This window comes from Sorex araneus, chromosome 4, assembly GCF_027595985.1.
Source record: "Sorex araneus isolate mSorAra2 chromosome 4, mSorAra2.pri, whole genome shotgun sequence".
Taxonomy (NCBI): Eukaryota; Metazoa; Chordata; class Mammalia; order Eulipotyphla; family Soricidae; genus Sorex; species Sorex araneus.
Window position 1 is genome coordinate 48,291,960 of NC_073305.1, and position 14,167 is coordinate 48,306,126.

Sequence of the window (14,167 nt, forward strand, 5' to 3'; positions counted from 1 at the left end):
CTTCTCCTCCTGCCCCACAGACTGCCAACCTGTCGGTGGTGTTCAAAGACTCCAACGCCGCCACACCCCTCATCTTTGTGCTGTCTCCGGGCACTGACCCCGCCGCTGACCTCTACAAGTTCGCTGAAGAGATGAAGTTCTCCAAGAAGCTCTCTGCCATCTCCCTGGGCCAGGGCCAGGTAGGGGCGGGCCAGGTTATGAAGGAGGGGGATGGTAGGGGCAGGCTAGCAGCCCCTCTGCCACTCAGCCCCCTGTCTCCAAAGGGACCTCGTGCAGAAGCCATGATGCGCAGTTCCATAGAGAGGGGCAAGTGGGTCTTCTTCCAGAACTGCCACCTGGCACCCAGCTGGATGCCAGCGCTAGAGCGCCTCATCGAGCACATCAATCCTGACAAGGTGCCTGTCCCTGCCCACCCCTGACCGCTGACTCAGCCCCTCCTCAAGCGAGCCCACCCGCCCCCAGTTACCAGCCCCAGACCCGCACATGAGGGACGCTGGGATTTGCCAAAGCCCCTGTTCTTCGCCAAGGACCTCTGCAGCCTGGAGTGGCCTAAGATTGAGGGCCAGGGTCGGGATGACCACCAGGTATGAGTCTCGAGCTCACCTGGGGCGCGGCCCCCCAGGTGCACCGGGACTTCCGCCTGTGGCTCACTAGTCTGCCTAGCAACAAATTCCCAGTGACCATCCTGCAGAACAGCTCCAAGATGACTATCGAGCCGCCGCGTGGCGTCAAGGCCAACCTGCTCAAGTCCTACAGCAGCCTCAGCGACGACTTCCTCAACTCCTGTCACAAGGTGAGGCCCCGCCCCAGTGCCCCAGGCCCCGCCCCTGCCCTCGCCCCGCCCCAGGACTCAGACTCCGCCCCTGCCCTCGCCCCGCCCCAGGACTCAGACTCCGCCCCTGCCCTCGCCCCGCCCCAGGACCCAGACTCCGCCCCCTCCCCTAGTCCTGCCCCGTCTCACACCATTCACCCCGCCCCAGACCCCGCCCTTCCCTGCCCCAGGCCCCGCCCCTGCGCGCCCCGCCCCTCACCCAGCCTCGCCCCGCCCATCCCCAGACGCTGGAGTTCAAGTCCCTGCTGCTATCTCTGTGCCTCTTCCACGGGAACGTGCTGGAGCGCCGCAAGTTTGGGCCTTTGGGCTTCAACATCCCCTATGAGTTCACGGACGGGGATTTGCGCATCTGCATCAGCCAGCTCAAGATGTTCCTGGACGAGTACGACAGCATTCCCTACAAGGTGGGCGGGCACAGACGGTGGGGCAGTGGGGGACTGAAGGGGCTGTGGGAGGGGGTATGGGGCGCCCCGTCACCCACTCAGCCCCCACCCCCACACACACAGGTTCTCAAGTACACGGCGGGGGAGATCAACTACGGGGGCCGAGTCACGGACGACTGGGACCGCCGCTGCATCATGAACATCCTGGAAGACTTCTACAGTCCCCTGGTGCTCTTCCCCGAGCACACCTACAGCGCCTCGGGGGTCTACCACCAGATCCAACCCACCTACGACCTCAACGTGAGCACCGCCGCAGGCAGACTCTGTGCAGGCTGGCTTCTGGGGGTACCGTGGGGACAGGAGCTCGTCCTCGCCCTCCAGTAGCTCCCTGTCGTTAGACAAGGAGCTTAAAACACTTAAAACATGTTGACCCTGGCGCCACAGTTTGTGTTCATTAAGCCACATAAAGTGAGAGCCACAGTTGGGTGTTCGCCGACTTCCACACGTCCCCCAGAGACATGGGGAGGGGCAGACCCTGTCCCTGCCCTGGACTCAGTCTCTAACCTGGAGTATCACTCTCCGGTTGTGGGGCTCTATAAGGAAATGCTGCTTCAGGGATGGGGGTGGGAGGCAGCAGGCCTGCAGGCCACAGAGAGAAGCTGAGTGAGACGCAGGACGCCGGGCACTGGAGAAGGGGCTGGGAGGGAGGCACGTGAGCTGTGGACGGGGGGATGTCCAACTGGAGGGCTTCTGGCCAGATGGGGGGACATGCAAGGCAGGGATTCACTCGTGGCCCCCTACTTCCAGGGCTACCTCTCCTACATCAAAGGTCTCCCACTCAACGACATGCCTGAGATCTTTGGTCTCCATGACAACGCCAACATCACCTTCGCCCAGAATGAGACTTTTGCTCTTTTTGGTGCCATCATCCAGCTGCAACCAAAGTCTTCCTCAGTGGGCAGCCAGGACCAAGAGGAGGTGGGCAGCAGCAGGGGTAGGAGCCCCAGGTGGAAGTGCCTGCTACCCTGTGGGCAGGAATTCCATGCATGTGGCAGCCCAAAGGGGAGCAGGGGGCTGGCCCTGACCCCCAGCCTGCCTTTGTCTCCATAGGTAGTACAGGATGTAGCCCAGAACATTTTGCTCAAGATCCCCGAACCCATCAACTTGCAGTTTGTGATGGCCAAGTACCCAGTGCTATATGAGGAGTCCATGAACACGGTGCTAGTCCAAGAGGTCATCCGGTAATCCCCTGCCACCCCCCATGGAGTTGGCAGGCCACCAGGCTGCAGGAAATGGTAGCAAGTTGCCATGGGTCAGGTGCCACCCTGTTACAAATCCATCCTCAGGGGTGGAGTGAAAGAACAGCGGGTAGGGTGTTTGCCTTGCACACGGCCGACCCAGGTTGGTTCCCCGATATCCAATATGCTCCTACAAGCACTGCCAGGAGAAATTGCTGAGCATCATTTTATCCCAAAAATAAAATTAAAAAAAATCCTTTCAGAACACTTTCACTATTGCCATTTCACAGACAAGAAAAAAAAAAAACCAGAAAAACTTGTTGACATTAGCACACACTTTCCGTGGTTCTCACTTGTATGTGGCTTAATTAATACAAATTCTGGCACTAGAGTCAAGGTGTTTTAAGTGACCTAGCCAGGGTCATATATGTGCTAAGGGCTTGAGCTGGGATTGGTGCCCAGGCTGCACACACGAACAGCCTGTGTTCTCAACCTGCTGTCATTGCTTCTCTGGTTCCAGCCTACAACCAGAGGGGTGTGGGTGCAGACTGAGCCCCACTGCTAGATCCCTTGCCTCTGACTCCGCAGGTACAACCGGCTGCTACAGGTGATCTCCCAGTCACTGCAAGACTTGCTCAAGGCCCTCAAGGGGCTGGTGGTGATGTCGTTGGAGCTGGAGCTGATGGCAGCCAGCCTGTACAACAACAGTGTGCCTGAGCTCTGGAAGGCCAAAGCCTACCCATCACTGAAGCCTCTTTCCTCTTGGGTCATGGACCTGCTTCAGCGCCTAGACTTCTTGAATTCCTGGATCCAGGGAGGCATCCCGGCTGTCTTCTGGATCAGTGGCTTCTTCTTCCCCCAGGCTTTCCTGACAGGCACACTGCAGAATTTTGCTCGCAAAAATGTCATTTCCATTGACACCATCTCCTTTGATTTTAAGGTCTGGGAACAGCTAGGGCCAGGTCAGGTACTGGGCTGGGGAGTAGCCTGGGCAGGAAGAACACCTACGTCTCAACTGGGGGTTGGGGTACAGAGGAGAGCCAGGCCAGAGGGAGAGATCTAGAAAACCAGATCAGAAGAGGTCATGAGCCCCAGTGATATCTTGGGGGGAGAGCCCAGAGTACAGGTTATCCGCTAAAATGGCTGGTGAGAGATGGGAGGCAGGCAGGGTTCTTGGGTGTGTGACCATCTTTTTTTGTTTTGGTTTTGGGACCACTTGGCAGTGCTCAGGGGTTACTCCTGGCTCTGTGCTCAGGAAGTAGCTGCTGTACTATTGCTCTAGCCCCCTTGTGTCCATCTTCTGATCCAAACCCTAACCCAGATTCTGGGCTTATCTGTCCTATCACAGGTGGTGAGCATGCCAGTAGCGCAGATTACAAGGCCCCAAGAAGGGTGCTACATCTACGGGCTGTTCCTGGAAGGTGCCCGCTGGGACCCTGTGGCCTTCCAGCTGGCCGAGTCTCGGCCCAAAGAGCTCTATACAGAGATGGCTGTTATCTGGCTCCTGCCAGTGGCCCATCGCAGCGTCCAGGACCAGAACTTCTACCTGTGCCCCATCTATAAGACGCTGACCCGAGCTGGTAAGAGCCTCCAGTGGGAAGCCCATGCACGTAGAGACCCAGGGCAAGACCAGCTGGTCTAAGCCTTGACCAGTCACTCACCAAGTGGGCTTCCTCGGGTTCAGGGTCCCTCCCCTTTCCCAACCGCATCTGCTGGGTCCAAAGCTTTTACCCTGCCTGAGGCTGATTTGGCAACTGAGCACCCCCCACTTCTCTCCTGCTCCAGGGACACTATCCACCACAGGCCACTCCACCAACTATGTCATCGCAGTGGAAATCCCCACAGACCAGTCCCAGCGACACTGGATAAAGCGTGGCGTGGCCCTCATCTGTGCCCTGGACTACTAGACTCAGAGGGCTGGGCATTAAAGTGGTGTTCGAAGCAGTCCAGTTGAGCCTCCCCTGCTTGCATCAGGAGAACGGGGCTCACAGAGAAGAGGGTAGAGAGACAGCTTTGTCCTGATGGACTTGTCCAGAGGCAACAGGAGAGAGTTGAACCCTCTGGGGAGTGTCCCCTAGACAGGATGAGGCTGAGTCCCAGGGCCCCTTCAGGTTGCATGGCCATCAGATCCAGCCAAAGCCCTGGCACGGCCCTTTCCCAAAGGCACCGCCGTGCACCCAACTCTGGTGTCGCATGGCCCAGCTCTGAGTGCCAGGCCCCAGGGGCCAAAAACTATCATCAGGAACACACTGGTCACCTCTGGTGAGTCAGTGCTGGTTGGCTTCAGTGTTCACTTCCCTGAAGGCAGCCTCGCCCTTACCTCGGGCCAGCAACCACAAGATTCTTTTTTACGGAGAGATTTATTCATTCATCGATCCAAATATTTACAGAGGCCAGAGGGGTCAGGCTGTGCCCAGAGCAGAGGCAGCTGCACCCCACCTTCCTCCCACACACGCATACCTTGTCACTATGTACAAATAAGGGGTGTACTTGGATCACCATCAAAGCCATTGGCGGAGAGACCGTGGGGTTTTTTGGGGTCTGAGTGCCAGAGGCAGTGCCCTAGTCCCCATTGGCATCAGGCCCTCTAGAACACAGGGACTTCAGCTGGTTGTCCTGGTCCTCTGTCCCCAACCCTGAGTGCCTTGCAGAGGAGGAAGCTAGCGTGGCAGGAGGCAGCTGAGTGGTGCTAGCCCCCTGCAAGCAGCCCTGTCTCTGCTACCCCTAAGAGGAGGGAGACAGTAATACTGAGGGGTGAGGCAAAGGCTCCTTGGAGCCCCAGGGAGGGGCCCAGGAGCCCGAGGCAGGCTGCACTGCCTGGGCCACAACACTGAAGGCAATGAGCCCTGCGTTGCCCCACAGAGAGCAGGCTGGACAGTTACAGGCCACCAAAGAGCTCCAACACATCTCTCTGCTCAGCCCACCCTGCTGGGGCACCCCGCTCCCCGCCAATCCAGCTCTGAGTTTGGAGCTCTCCCAGGAAGAAGGAGGGGGAGACCTGGCTTCCTCACAACAGGGATGACTGGTGGCCAGGGCTAACACAGAGGGCCCAGTGCCCACTCAGACCCCCAGTGGGGCCCCTGCAGCCGAGCCCACTGAGATGACAGCTCTCAGAAGAGGCCGCAGATTCAAGAAGCCAGCTATGTCAACACAGTGGTGGCAAGATGGGTTACAGCCCAGAAAAATAGACGTCTCTGTAGGTAAAATATAGACTCTGCTGCCCAGGCAGCAGGCCGGCCCGGCCACTCCACAGCCGGCTGCGGAGGCAGCTGCAGCGCCACACCGGGCCCCAGCTCCAGCTGCTGTCCTGAATACTACGGGGTGGCCTGGCCCTGCCAGGCCCTGGGCACCTTCCCAGGGTCTGGGCTCTCTGGCTGCAACTATTCAGTAATACTGGGAAGAGGCGGAGGGCAGGAACGGGCCCCAGGGTGGGCCACACGGCAAGAACGGGCTGCAGAGGTGGGACGCCAGTCCTCACTGGCGCTTGGCCTTGTAGGGGCGCGAGCGTTTCCGCCGGTCAGGCTTCCGCTGTTTGTGCAGCCGGCCGATGCTGACGCCCTGGCGCCGCCGCACTGAGATGTTCTGCTCCACCAGGTTGGCCAGCATGCCTGTGGGGAGCAGAGGCAGACCGTTTGCACCCCAGGAGGCCGAGAGACCGGGCCCTCAGTGGGGCAGGCTGGGTGACACACGGCGGCAAGATCCCTCACCTTCCTGAGCCAGCATGGAGATGAAGGTGCAGATGAACTCATCATAGTTATGCGTCCTTCTCTGGTCATCGATCTGCAGATAGGCAGGGGGTGGCACTGCCATCACCATCTGCACAGCCCACCACCTCACCCAGGGAAAGCCGCTCAGGAGATGACCCACCTTGAACTTCTTCCTCTTCTCCACCTCTTCTTTGAGGGAGGCCTCATAGTTTGCAATCTCTGCCTCCACACATTTCAGCAGCGCCAGCAGCTCCTGCCAAAATCCAGCATTGCACCCGCCTGAGGGGCTGGCCAGTGCTGACAGCAGCCAGAGGCAAGGATGAGCACCAGCACCTGCGGACGCCCCCCCACCCCCATCCACATGGGACTCCTGACACCTGTCTTCAACCCCCTCATCCAAAGTCTCAAGGGGCTAGGGAGATGGATCAAAGGACTAGTATACAAACTTTGCATGCATGGGGCTTGGGTCTAATCCCTGGCGCTACACAGTACCCAGAGTACTGCCAGAAGCAACCCCCAAACACAGCACCAAGAATAGCCTCAAAGTACCACTGGGTGGTATGGCCCCCAAACAAACAAAAAGACCCTAGGGCCTGGGCCTGGGAAGACAATACCATGTCAGTGGGGCACCCTCATTCAATCCTTGGCATTGAATGATACCACCTCATCATCCCACAAAAAAAGTACCACCAGGTGGCGCTGCTATCACCAGCAGTGCAGGGCCAAGCTTACTTTACTCCAGCTCCACAGCTGGTCCTTTTGGCCAAGGCTCAGTATAACTGAAAGTGACCCCTTCGTCCTCTGAGCAGAATCTGGGAGTCACCCCAATCCCCCCAAAATAGAAAAAAGAACCAGGCACTTGGGCAGCAGTGCCCGAGCCCTGTGCTCTGCCAAAGCTTATCCTGAAAGGGGCTACTGAGGGCCTCACCTTGGGTGAGTACTTCTCCCCGCTTACTGGCTCCCCCGACCGAGGCAGCCCCGGCTTCTCTCTGCTGTCCACAGCTTCCAGCACCTCCTTCTCTGGGCTGCTGGACCCCTGGCTGCCGTGGCTTGATCGGATGGATGGAGATGAGCCCTTCCCACCCTCTGGGAAGAGATGGCATGAGAAGGTGCATAAGAGTACAGGACCCCTAGAGCCGTCTGTCACCTCCCACCTCCCGCCTCCCTCACAGGAGAGAGCCCCCAGCCCACCTGTCAGCGCCAGGGGTTTAAGCACGCCATCCTCAGCCAGGTGCAGCAGGCCCGTGCTGATGATGGGGCCCAGGTCTCGGACAGCGCGGTTGTAGCGGATGCAGTCCACACGCAGCAGGCTGTCATCCTCTCCGAAAAGCACCTTGGAGATGTGGGAGGTGACGGGGCTGGAAGGCCGAGTGGGGTTGGCTGAGCGGATGGGGGAGCGCAGCGGGGAGTTGAAAGCGCTGCCGATCTCAGAGGCTGTGTCTGTGCTCTCATTGCTGGGGGTGGGCGAAGGCTGTGAGTGTCCGGGCACAGCCACGGCTGGACTCCCGGCCCCACTGCTTGTCTTGATGGACAGAGGCATCGAAAGGTCCTTCTGCGACTCTTTAAGCTTCTCGGCCAAGACGTTGATAGTGTTGGGCTGCAGCACTGACAGCTGCCCGTCCCCTGGGCTGCTCAATGTGCCCGGCTTCCCTGGTCCCTTTCGCTTGTACCTGTGGGCCCAAGGAGAGGTGAGCGAAGGGACAGGGGACCACCCCAGCAGCACCCACAAGGCTAGCACGTAGCCTGGCTTCCAGGGACTGGCGGCAGCTCCTCCTACTTGGTCCAAGCATCCTGACCCTGGCACCCTAAGGTCTGACCGTGCAGCCAGGTGCCCTCAAACCACCTCAGGACAGGGCTGTGGCTCCACACGAAACACATGCCTGAGGCCATGAAGCCCTGGCACCCAGCAACAGAAAAGCACGTTGCCTGCTTGTTTCAGCAACTGACCAGTGCCATGTCTTTCCACACGCCTTCCCCGCCACCTGCCTCCTCCATCCCAGCTTTGCTCAGTCCGTCAGAGCCCAGTACAAGGCCATCTCCACCATATGCTTTAAAGGCCCAGTCAAAGTACTGGTGTGGGTTCCGGAGAAACAGTATAGGCTAAAGGCTGGTTAGACCCCAGCACCACAAATGGTCCCCTCAGCACTTTCAGGAATGACCCGAGTACAGGCAGGAGTAGCCCCTGAGCACCACTGGGTGTGACATAATTATTCCCCCCACATCCAAAATTAAAAGTACTGGTGTGTGTGTGGGGGAGGGGGTTCAGTGGTACAGCACTTGCATGTGTGAGGACTTAGCCTCGAAGGTCTTAGACCTCCCCCGAGCCATCCAAACCGCTGAGGGAACCCTCGGGGCCACCCTGTAGCACACAGCCTCTCACTTCACCCGGACAGCGCACCTGATGGCAGAGTTGGTGTTCTGCACGTCATCGTCTTCATCATCCTCATAGTCATCTTCATCGTCTGAGTACTGCTGCGGTGGGCGGACTGGAACTCGGCTGCGGCCCACACCAGCCGCCAGGTCTTCCTCTTCCTGTGGCAGAGATCCGGGGCGGCCATGAGCAGGAGCCAGTCAGCCAAGGCTGTGCACAGCACTCACCGCTAGAGAGAACACCCCCGGGACTCACCAGGCCGAGCACCCTACCACGTGGGCTGCCCACCTCAGAGCAATGAAGTGCCCCACAACAGAAGCACTCATCTGCCAGAAGAGCTCAACCCAGAAAGATGCCAAGGAACGTGCCCTGGACAGCAAGCCCACCGCCATGTGCCTGGATTGACGTCCAAGGCGCTCCTGATGCCTCCCTAAGCTCCTGGGAGTATCAGATGCATCTGGTTACCGCGTCTGGGTTCAGGGTCAACCAGGAGCCACCCACCACCAGCCCACTGTGGCTGCCTCTCTAAAGGAGTCCTTGAGGGTGCCCTGTGAAAGTGCTCCCAACCTACCTGCATCGGGGACTTGGCATAGTTGTGATTGTCCAGAAAGGCCGGCAGCCGCTGGACAATGGGAGTGGGGTTGGAGGGAACCCCGTTGAGGCTGCTCCCTGGAGGTCTCACCACCACCTTGGGCTTACCAGGAGGGCTTTGGGTTGGGGCTTGTGGGCATGAACCAGCCCCCTCCTCCACACCATCTGAGGGGGACAAAGCACACAGGCAGGACCTTCAGTCAGACCCTCAAGGAAAGATGTCCCCAGCCAACAGCCTCCCTGAACAACTGAACCTGCTCCCACTCCTTCCAGAGAGTAACAGCTGTCGCCAGAGCTGTTTCTGCCTTGCATGTGTCTGACCCGGGTTCAATCCCAGCACCCTGAAGTGATCCCTGAGTGCAGTGTCAGGTGTAAGCCCTGAGCACTGCCATGTGTGATCCCCCCAAACACCCTCCCCCCCCCCCCCCCCCCCCCCGCAAAAAAGAACAAGGAGTAACAATATAACAACTTGGTGGGTTGGGAGTGAGCAAGCTCTACACCGCAGACCCACAGAAGAACGAGGCGGAAAAAAGAGGAGCAGAAAGGGAAAAACCATTTTCCTTTTTGCAGAGAAAAGCAATGGGGGACTCATTCACCACTGAGGAGGAAACGAGGAGCCTAGGTCCTGTGCTAGCAGCAGCCTATCAGGGGCCCTTTGAGAAGGACTGCTCTCCCTGCAGAAGCCACGGGGAGAGGGCTGCGAGCACTGGGCTCAGGCGCCCCATATGGCCCTTGGACTGCAGCCCAGGGACCTCCACAGGAAAGATGAGCTCTGCCTGGGCCTCCAAGTGAATCTATGGGGGGTGGGGCTGGGAAGCCCCTCCATACCTGTGTGGGCACCTTCAGCGGCCACTGGGGCTCTGCTTGCCTCCAGTGCCACGGGGGATTTACCACTGGCTGGTTTGGATTCCTCAGGCAGCTGTGACTCTTGAGACTTGTGGGTCTGAATCAACTCTGGCTGCGTTACTCTGATCAGCTGAAAATAAGAATCCACAGCTCAGGGAGTGATCCCAGCTCTCCCTAGGGCAGCCCAGGGCACCCAAAGCCAGCCTCCTGTCAGAAGCTAGCCCCGAGTCCCACCTTCCCCACGGAGGCAGCGAAGGAAAGAAGCGGATATCTGGACCCAGATCCACTGGGGAGAGTGCGACAGGCACTCTGGTGCAGGAGAGAAGGGGGACACGCACCTGCTGCAGGGCCTCCAGGATGGTCTGGCGGTTCACCTTTAGCACATGCAGCCTGGACTCGTACTTGATCCTGCGGTCGGGCACCACCGCCATCAGGTTGAAGCGGATGTCATGGTAGGGCTCCCTGCAATCACAGCCACAGCTGTGAGAGCAGCTCCCGCCTAGATCTGCCCAGCCCCCCTGCCCCCCTGCCAAATCAGGGACGCAGATAATAATCTGACAGCACTCCCTGCCACATCTGGCCTAGGTACAGGCCTCCCCACACCCCCCAAACCAGCAGCAGTGTGCGTCAGGCCCCTCTGGGGCTGTCCAACAAGCTGGGTGAGGGGCCAGCCAGAGAGTGAGCCAGCACGCCTGGGCCGCCCACAGCTGCACCAAGGCCTGACCTTCCCCAGCTCACCCTGCAGCAGGCCACAGGCAGCCCGGGCGGGAAACAAGGCAAGGAGCTGGCAGTCTAAGACTGAAGACCAATGTCTGGCAGCACCAAACCACCTGCAGCTTTGCCCAGGGTTCTTGGGCATCTCTGCCGTGCTTCCCTTTTGTGTTCCTCCCACAGGGGGTACAGCTCCAGAGATGCGAGCACAGGGCCCTTACCCTGCAGTGGCGAGGCCAATACGTTCCATGATGACTCGCCGGGCCTTATCTGTCCACTCCTCATCCTCCCCCCAAGGCCCTAGGAAAGACCGAGATGAGGAAGAGCTGAGTTTGATGGACCAGGAATCGGAAGACGGAGAGCAGGAAGGCCCAGAGCTGGGCTAGTCAGGGAATTTAGTGTATGATGGCCTCAGCCAGATTGTCCTCAACATTACCCACCTGCCCTGGATCCCAAGCACCTGAGGACCATGAAATCCAGACGCCTCCCCGCAGAGAAACCCAATGGGCCCTCGGGTCAAAAGTGCTTACCATGGTCAATGGGGTAGACCTTCAGCCCGTCCAGTTCAAAGAGCCGGCCCGTGATAGGCACGTAGCTGACGAAGTGGAAAGCTTCCATGGTACGCACTGCACTAAGGCCATTCTGCTTCTCAGGGAGGTGGCGTGGCTCAGGCCTGGGGAGGGATATAATCAGTGCCCAGTATGCAATAACCTTTCCTCACCCTCACCCCCACTGGCTCCCACAGGGTCCACACACCTGGCATGGCTATTATGGGCCTTGGCCAACTCGGGGGCGTTGCCGATCGCATATCCTTTGCTCTAGAGGAAAAAAATCAACCACATGAGAAGAACATCTCAGGTGGGAAATAAACCTAAGGAGAACAGGCCTAGAGAATTCCAGGTACCTACAGAGTCACAAACACTCTTCTGAAAGGCTAGTAGCAGGAGAAAGCTCTGGAACTCCCCCAAAAAGAGGGGCTCTATGGGCCTTCCATGGTAATCCATGGACATCAAAGAGAACATGGCCTGACAATGTCTTGATGAAAGAAAATGCTCCTTCCCTCCCTAGGTCTGGGTCTAAAGCCTTTCTCACAACTGGGTCTAAAACCGATTGCTTAACACAATTAATCCAGCAGTCAACATAAAGGAAATGGCCATCTGAAAAGAAAAACGTCCCAACATGACAACTACCATGAAGGCCCTGGGGGTTCTACCCATCAGCTGTGACCAACACTCTGGAAGGTTCTGCAGCCTACCTCAGGGCTAAAGCCTTTGGTGAAGTCCTTCATTCGACTCAGGGTGGGCCCCAGGTCCACACTGCTGCAGTTCAGGAGCACACTCAGCAGAGCGTGAGTAGCACAAGAGTTAGGGATCAGCTGTGAAATCAAGAACAGTCACCTAGACCGCATCCCTCACCCCAAACACCACACTCATCAGAAGAACGCGGGGACCAGAGAGGGCCGGTCATACCGAGACAGTACTCCTCATTAGCTCCCCTCATCTTCACCCAGCGTTTGTTCCACTGAATACCCACTAAGTGTCTAGAACACTCTGATAACACCCTGCACCTTCGCCGCATTTTTTAAATTTGGGGGCCACACTCAGCTATGCTCAGGGCTTACTCCTGGCTGTGTGCTCAGGGATCACCCCTCGAACAATATGTAGTGCCAGAAATCAAACCTGTGTCACATGTAAGACAAGCTCCTTACATACTACTCTATCTCTACAGACAAATAGATGCCTCCTTTTTAATAAACAATAAGACTTTCTTACAGGCACTTCTATAAACACCACTCTTGGTATTGTATGTCCCCTCCAACCTTCCCCCATGTCCACTTCCCAAAGCAAATACAATGGCACTTCCCCCTCCACCCCCACCTGCATCCTCATAGAACACAGACCTGGTGGGCAAAGAACATGTTATTCACAATATCATCATCAATCACAGATGTATCATCCACCAAGGTAGAGACCTTGCGACGGGACCTGCGCTCTTCGATCCATTTGAATAGGAAGATGAATCCGTACACGGGGCTGAGGAAGTGGGAAAGACAATTAGCATCCCCCTTCTCCCTCATTCAGGGCCCTAGTATATTGCATCACTGTTCAGGTGCCCATCTCATGGCACCACCTCTCCCCTGCCTCTTTCCAAAATCCTCACACCCCCAAAGCCTGCCATTGACAGTCTCAAGCATCAGCCTCAGGGACCACCCAGTCTTTCTTCATGATACCAGTGGTTCCTGGGCTGGGAGCAGAATAGAGGGCAATGCAAGGATGAAGGACTGAAATGCTCCGTGCTCAAGTATGGAATTTCCAATTCGCACTCCGATCAGTTTCTTCCTTGCAAGGAAATAAAAGCAGACTCCTTGCTTCAAACAACATAGCTCTTAATTGCTGGACCAATAAGACCAGGCCTTTACGTCCTCACCTAGGAGGGGTTTGATCAGTAATCACACAGTGCCCAAGATCCTCCTGTGCATTTAGGCCACCAGCGGTGCCTGCGCAGGGCAACACGGAAATTGACAAATAACAGCAGCACAAAAGGCGTTGTGGAGCTCGGGGCAGGAGAACTAGCACCTGGATTCAAGATGAGCAAAGGCAGCCCGAACTGTCTTCTAAAGGAGCAGGATTTGCATCAGGGGGCGTGTGCAATCAAATCAAGGGAACAGCTGAAAGCAGCTTGATCGGAAGGGCAACGGACGAGGAGGGCCGCTTCCTTAGACGAACTTACACCAGGGAATTCTGATACTGCCTCCTCTGAAGGGCACTCGTTCCGGGGGGCGCTGGGCGGCCCTCGGGGTGAAAGGGAAGGCCCCGGCGTCAAGCCACTCACCCCTGGCATTTGCTCTGAAGGTCATAGATCTCCTCCACCTGCACCCCTTTGACACCTGCGATCAGAGAAGGAAGGAAGTGGGGAGGGCAGCCCCTGGCCCTGGAGCGAAGGCGCCGCAGAGGGCCCGCACAGCCCGGTCCGGCCGGTAGGAGAGGCGCTTACCGAAATCTTCCACCAGGAGGGTGAAGAGGCCTGTGTGGGGAGACCAGAGGGGCAGGTGGTCGTCAGGTCGGCGGATCCCGGGCCCCCCGGGTCCCCACCCCCACCCCCCAGGTCTCGGCCCGCCGGCCCGCACTCACCAGGGTCGCTCTCCAGCTCCAGCCAGCCCTTATTCATCTTCCCACGGGGCGGCCCCTCAGCGCCATGTCCAGGCCCTGCCGACCCACCGCCGCCCCCGCCGGGAGCCCCCCCACTGCCCCCGGGGCCCCGCAGCCCCCCACACACAGACAACGGGCCCCGCGCGTCACCCGCCCGCGCCGGCGGCTACGACGTCACCCCGGCGCGACAGCCTCCGCCCGGCTTCCGGGCCGGTAGAAGACGGACTCGAGCCGGGAGGCGGGGCGCGAGGGAGGGGCGGGGCGGGAAAGGGGGCGGGTCGCGCGCGCGCGCGCGGCGTCGGTGTCGCGAGAGGACGGGGCGAGACCGGCGAGCGGAGC

At 58.5% G+C, this 14,167-nt stretch overlaps 2 protein-coding genes across 3 annotated transcripts in view; one reads left to right on the forward strand and one right to left on the reverse strand.

Moving 5' to 3' along the window:
- DNAH1 (dynein axonemal heavy chain 1) overlaps nucleotides 1-4,360 on the forward strand; it is a 61,013-nt gene extending 56,653 nt beyond the window's left edge. The window contains exons 68-77 of the mRNA XM_055136674.1: nucleotides 21-179; nucleotides 264-395; nucleotides 623-793; nucleotides 1,057-1,236; nucleotides 1,339-1,515; nucleotides 2,023-2,193; nucleotides 2,326-2,456; nucleotides 3,042-3,393; nucleotides 3,802-4,033; nucleotides 4,239-4,360. Of these exons, the coding sequence (XP_054992649.1) occupies nucleotides 21-179; nucleotides 264-395; nucleotides 623-793; nucleotides 1,057-1,236; nucleotides 1,339-1,515; nucleotides 2,023-2,193; nucleotides 2,326-2,456; nucleotides 3,042-3,393; nucleotides 3,802-4,033; nucleotides 4,239-4,360 (1,827 nt within the window). The remainder of the gene's footprint in view (nucleotides 1-20; nucleotides 180-263; nucleotides 396-622; nucleotides 794-1,056; nucleotides 1,237-1,338; nucleotides 1,516-2,022; nucleotides 2,194-2,325; nucleotides 2,457-3,041; nucleotides 3,394-3,801; nucleotides 4,034-4,238) is intronic.
- A 434-nt stretch (nucleotides 4,361-4,794) lies between these two features.
- On the reverse strand, nucleotides 4,795-13,967 carry BAP1 (BRCA1 associated protein 1). Of its 2 annotated transcripts, XM_055134847.1 has the most exons (17): nucleotides 13,811-13,967; nucleotides 13,674-13,703; nucleotides 13,512-13,566; nucleotides 12,580-12,712; nucleotides 11,935-12,054; nucleotides 11,436-11,497; nucleotides 11,210-11,352; nucleotides 10,901-10,979; nucleotides 10,307-10,430; nucleotides 9,951-10,098; nucleotides 9,103-9,287; nucleotides 8,559-8,692; nucleotides 7,352-7,830; nucleotides 7,089-7,246; nucleotides 6,321-6,413; nucleotides 6,161-6,233; nucleotides 4,795-6,061 (listed from the first exon to the last, which is right to left on the reverse strand). In XM_055134847.1, exons 1-17 carry the CDS (start codon nucleotides 13,845-13,847, stop codon nucleotides 5,928-5,930), a joined length of 2,187 nt encoding a protein of 728 aa, XP_054990822.1. In that variant the 5' UTR covers nucleotides 13,848-13,967; the 3' UTR covers nucleotides 4,795-5,927. The 2 variants fall into 2 exon arrangements, with proteins under 2 accessions (XP_054990822.1, XP_054990824.1); XM_055134849.1 differs by lacking the exons at nucleotides 13,674-13,703; nucleotides 13,811-13,967 and having other exon boundaries at nucleotides 13,410-13,549.
- Nucleotides 13,968-14,167: the final 200 nt, after the last annotated feature.

Bases quoted from the DNA above. Each gene is read 5' to 3' on its own strand.
- BAP1 (XM_055134847.1), bottom strand. From the start codon at position 13,847: ATGAATAAGGGCTGGCTGGAGCTGGAGAGCGACCCTG. The intron at 11,498-11,934 runs GTAGGCTGCAGA...TTTTTCCTCTAG, and splicing joins CCAAAGGCTTTAGCCCTGAG to AGCAAAGGATATGCGATCGG. The intron at 7,247-7,351 runs GTGGGCTGGGGG...ATCTCTTCCCAG, and splicing joins TAAACCCCTGGCGCTGACAG to AGGGTGGGAAGGGCTCATCT.